We start from the raw sequence: 5,000 nt of genomic DNA, 5'->3' as shown, positions 1-5,000 counted from the left end.
ATAATAATCAATAACACAACTGTGCAGCGGGTAATAAGACAATGTAGATAATAATAAGACAAAATTGATAGAATAGCTGGCATACTTTTGATAAAAGCGGATTTTGAAGTTTACCGGTACTAAACCCATTCACAATGGATGATGTGATATCACGCCATCAAAATATTTTCCTTGCGATGGATGACATCCTATTACATCATGGACTCTCCCTGTATCTACACATTCTATATAGTTACATTTGTATATACCCATTTTTCTTGATTTGTAAAAAATAGGTAAAAAAATACAAAAACTTATTCTTATCATTCTGTTGAATAGGGTGGGTGAAAATCGCTTTGAGAGACATTAGGCAAATATATGCCTTGTTGTAAGTGGGTTAGTGATATGGCTGGATATATTGTGGTATAGTTTCTGTTAACCCTCTCTGGACGGGTGGTACAGCATGTGTACCGCGCATTCAAAAGCCCAGTGGCCGGGTGGCACAGTATTGTGCCAGCCATTCAATTGATTTAGGCCTAATAATTCGAACGGCCCGGCATTTGGACATTCAAGGCTAGAATTCCCCCGTCGGGGATGGGTTAATGACAATGTTATTTTTTAAATAAAATAGGGTAAATTTTCCGAACAACGCCGCGTCGCTAAATACCACAAAAGTGGTATCGATGGATTCCTCTCAACCTCTACTGTTCATATATAGTGGAAATAATGTGCGATTCCACCTCTGGACCCCACAATTTGGGTCTCTTTTTTTTAACCCATTCACGCCGGGGCCATTCCGGCTTTGCACGGTCGCTATACCGAGGTTTTCGAACGCACCATCCGAACGCTTCGAGATTCTCGGGCGCACGGACCGCGAGCCTGGGCTGCCCACGCGCTCACCCCGAGCGCCGGCCTTGGCCAGATATCTCGTCGGCGGCGTCTGACGCGAAAACCACGAAACGTGTCAGCACGTCATCCGGCGTGAGTGGGTTAAGGCACTTCTTGCTACCTCGTCCTACTTCGGGGCATATTTCGCTTGCAATATCTTAACCCAATAACCTACCTAACTTTGCCTAGTTTTGAATTAATCCCTAGCCAAAGGGGGGCTTCGCCCTCCCTGGACCCCCCCTCTTTAGGGCACTTCGTGCAACATACCTTGGGCAAGATATCCCGAATCCACCATCCTCGCCCTGAAATTTAAACATGGCTGTGTTTACGTATTTACAGATAGTAGCAAGCAGTGGACTGGAAACCCCCAAGGAATTACCTGCATGTGCTGTTATGTTCGCTCAACAGATGGCGCAATATTCCCCATTGTTTACAGTATAATTGTAGAGTGCCCTCTATTGAGTGGTCGCGTCATCATCGGTCCTAGTTTCCTATCCTGAGGAATATATAAGACGAAGACTCAGTTGCTGTCATCATGGCGCAGTGTGAGGGTTATTCGTGGTCGCGGCATTTTCATCTACAGGACTAATTACGCATCATAAGTATCACGAAGTGCCCTGAATAGGGGAGATCCACAGGGGGGCGTAGCTCCCTCTTCGCAAAGGCTGACTTCAAAACTAGGCAAAGTGAGGTAGGTAGTTGGGTTAAGGTTTTCGTTTTAGCACGAAGTGCCTTAAAAAGGGGGGGGTCCAGGGGGGGCAAAGCCCCCCTTTGGCTAGGGCAAACTTCAAACCTAAGCAAAGTTAGGTAGGTAATTGGTTAAGATTTTGCATACGAAATATGGCCGGAATTCATATTTTACCCCGTAATTTCCCTGATCTACTTCATGCCCTCCCCTACTATCGGGACCCAGATTGTGGGGTCCAGAGGTGGAATCGCGCATGATTTCCACTATGTATGAACAGTAGAGGTTGAGAGGAATCCATCGATACCATTTTTATGGTATTTCGTAACATTTTACCCCGCAATTTCCCTGATCTACTTCATGCCCTCCCCTACTATCGGGACCCAGATTGTGGGCTTCAGGGGTGCAAGCGCTCATTAATTTCACTATATATGAATAGTAGAGGTTGAGAGGAATCCATCGATACCACTTTTGTGGTATTTAGCGACGCGGCGTTGTTCGGAAAATTTACCTAAAATAGTAAATGTATTACAGTTCATCTATAGAAGACAACCAATGAGGACAGCCCTTAGATCAACAGGCCAATCAAAGCAGGTTCATGTTCCTCAATATCCACAGGCTTGACTTTTCTTCCAGTTTCATTCTGGTTGTTGCACCATGAAGAAGTGTGTTTGCGGTACTGGTTCCAACATATACATTAGCAATGCAAGATACACATCAATGATGTACTCCATAAAGCTCCATAAAATCAAAGTAAGTGCCAGGAAGTGCTCTGAAAAAAAGAAGGGTGAGAAAGTGTCCAGGGGGTACAAATTTCATGCGATTTCCTCCAAGTCGATCATGACTGCTGGCTATGGAGGGAACACTGCTTACTCGGAAGGTAAATATTTGTGGCGGAAATAAACATCAAAGTCGTCCAAATCAAACAGATACGGCAGTTAATATAAATTTTATCTGTGGAAGAAGCAATGTCATAGCCGAAAACTGTACCAGTTTCCAAGAATTGATTCAACCAAAACTATCAGCACATGTACCGGTACGAGTCAAAATAAACTATTTTTTTGAGAAGTGTCAGTCACTGAAATTTTCCTTCTCGCATTTGATGATACTTAAACAATGGCACATATATAATTCCTGTCACCGTTTGGATAAAAGAGCATTTACACTTATTATAACACGAACACTATAATTGTAACAAAGATAATGGAATAAATCCAAATTCAAACACATTACAATGACATTCAGTCGAGCACATCCTCAAGACTTCCTGTCAGCTGATCTTACTGAATCATCCCAACTGCCACTGACGAAGGTGTGGGTGTCTCCGAAATCCGAGGTACTAGGAGGCTTCCATCTCACTGTCTTGACTTTCCTGGAGACATATTTTTTGGAGACGCTCACCGATGAAGTTGAAGCCGAACCCGCCATGGCGCCTGCTGAGCGAGCGCTCGACTACCCCGCCGGACGGAGGGTTGAATTCTTGTTTTGCATGGAAGGATTCTGACTTTAAGGTCTTAGGAATTATAGTAAGGTGTTTTTTTACTATCTCGTTGTGCTTTTATGGAAAATTTCGAGAAAGAGGGGTATTGGTATTAGCTTTATTTTTTTTTCTTTCGGGTTTAATAGTTGAACCTCTTCATAACAAGGCGCTCGAGTACCCCACCGAAGGGGGCTTTACTACTTGAATTCATATAGGTTTATAATCTTTATATTATCACGAAACTACAAAAATACTAATAGTAATCTGAAATGTATCTAAAACGTATTTCATATAATTTTTATACATCCTATTCCAAAGAGTTGGGTACTTGAGCGCTGTCCACGTAGCAGACGAAACAGGACAAACTTTACAGAAATTATATCTCTAATTACGGCGCATTTGGACTCTAATTGACGTGCAGAAACAGCTGTTCGCATTGGTAAGTTATTTCCGGATCACTGGTGTAACGCGGAAGAGGATCAAGTGATGAAAGTGTGTTATGGGCGTAGGAATGTTGAGAATTACAGAAGTATAACAGGTGTTGATAGTAAGTTTCCTTCAGCTGATTGTGACATCTAGGTCTTATGTTTGATAATTTATTGTGATAGCTTATTATTTTGTGACATGTTCTACTTACATGTTGTCTATATTGTGCACTTATGTGTGTGTGAAACATGCCATGGATAGATAGGTGCAATGCCTAACTTATTTTGAAAATGGTTGGTATGTTTCGTGTTTTTGGAATAACATTATTGCAGAAAAAAACAATAAAGTGAACAAATCTTTGCCTTAGCTTGTCTTGTTTAAAGATTTCATAATAATGTGGCTATTAGGACCAGATATCAGACAATTTTCGTATGTCATTGCAGAGGTGTCCTTGATACTGTTGGAAATCTTTATGGTAATGTCTCTCAAGGTTAGCTCTAGTTCAGGCTCAGTAAACAATATAGAAGAAAGATCCTTTTACAGCATTACTTTGCTGTTTTCAAGGGTTGCAGCTTTGGCTTCTGTATAGCCAAATTGTTCTCTTATGGAAATTACAAGTTAGGACTTTTACATCTGTCTATAAAGCATGCATTTGCATACCATAGACATTCTTCCTTGCAAACCAACACTCTAGGAATACAATACAGTCAACTCTTTTGAATGTAAACATAGAAATAATGTATTTTCTGTATTATTTACCTTTACTATCTAAGGTTGAATCATGTAAAGTAGGATATCCTGTGCTTCTAAACCAGCCATTGTACAAAAACGTTGAAAACTTAAATTGCGCACAAAACATGAAGTTTTGAGGTCTTCATAATAATTATCATTTGCATTGTTAAAGTACTTTGCATAAATATCAACCACACAGGACAGTGTTGCTTGTTACACACTTTATTTTTTGCATTTTTTTTAACTGAATTTTACAACATATTGTTTTCTTTAGACATACTCGTACAATGACATAGGTGAACTATTTTCAAGTCCTAGAGAGAGGTAAATGGAAGTGATTTAGATAAAAAAGAAAGATGAAGAAAAATGTAGGTGATAAGAAGGATTTTAATCTTCATAAAAAAATAAAACTTCAAAAGATTAAGCTACCACTGATAAGATCAATCATATAAAGTTCCTATGTGTCAGCAGTAAGAGCAGATATTGTAAATGGCTTTAGTAGATAGCAGTTTCCTAAGACTGATGTTAGGATACAGCATGATTTTTTTTTCTGTAAGAAAGATGATTAACTGGAAATAATTTGCAAAACTGTTGTAGAAATGAGACAGACCACAGCTAGCCTATGCAATGTACACAGGTCATCCTATGTAACCTAGTTGATAAGGTTTCCCTTCTTATTTAAAGTTAACCCATTCCCGACGGGGGAATTCTAGCCTTGAATGTCCAAATGCCGGGGCGTTCGAATTATTAGGCCTAAATCAATTGAATGGCTGGCACAATACTGTGCCGCCCGGCAACTGGGCCTTTAAT

At 40.4% G+C, this 5,000-nt stretch overlaps 2 protein-coding genes across 3 annotated transcripts in view; one reads left to right on the top strand and one right to left on the bottom strand.

Moving 5' to 3' along the window:
* LOC122250901 (nucleoporin Nup43) overlaps positions 1 to 3,016 on the bottom strand; it is a 20,761-nt gene extending 17,745 nt beyond the window's left edge. Inside the window, exon 1 of the mRNA XM_043012625.2 lies at positions 2,837 to 3,016. Within this exon, the coding sequence (XP_042868559.2) occupies positions 2,837 to 2,980 (144 nt within the window). The 5' untranslated portion in view covers positions 2,981 to 3,016. The remainder of the gene's footprint in view (positions 1 to 2,836) is intronic.
* Positions 3,017 to 3,352: 336 nt separating this feature from the next.
* The window catches only part of LOC122250897 (FHF complex subunit HOOK interacting protein 2A), a 17,046-nt gene continuing 15,398 nt past the window's right edge, over positions 3,353 to 5,000 (top strand). The window contains exon 1 of one of the 2 annotated variants that reach the window (XM_043012615.2): positions 3,353 to 3,471. The gene's annotated coding sequence lies outside the window, so the exon portion shown is untranslated. Of the gene's footprint in view, positions 3,472 to 3,558; positions 3,580 to 5,000 lie in introns of those variants that run through there. The other variant, XM_043012616.2, reaches the window with a different exon arrangement.

The sequence above is a fragment of the Penaeus japonicus genome, unplaced genomic scaffold, assembly GCF_977035675.1.
Source record: "Penaeus japonicus unplaced genomic scaffold, GWHDUDI00000001_assembly GWHDUDI00000005, whole genome shotgun sequence".
Classification (NCBI taxonomy): domain Eukaryota; kingdom Metazoa; phylum Arthropoda; class Malacostraca; order Decapoda; family Penaeidae; genus Penaeus; species Penaeus japonicus.
This window is presented reverse-complemented; position numbering and strand designations above follow the sequence as displayed.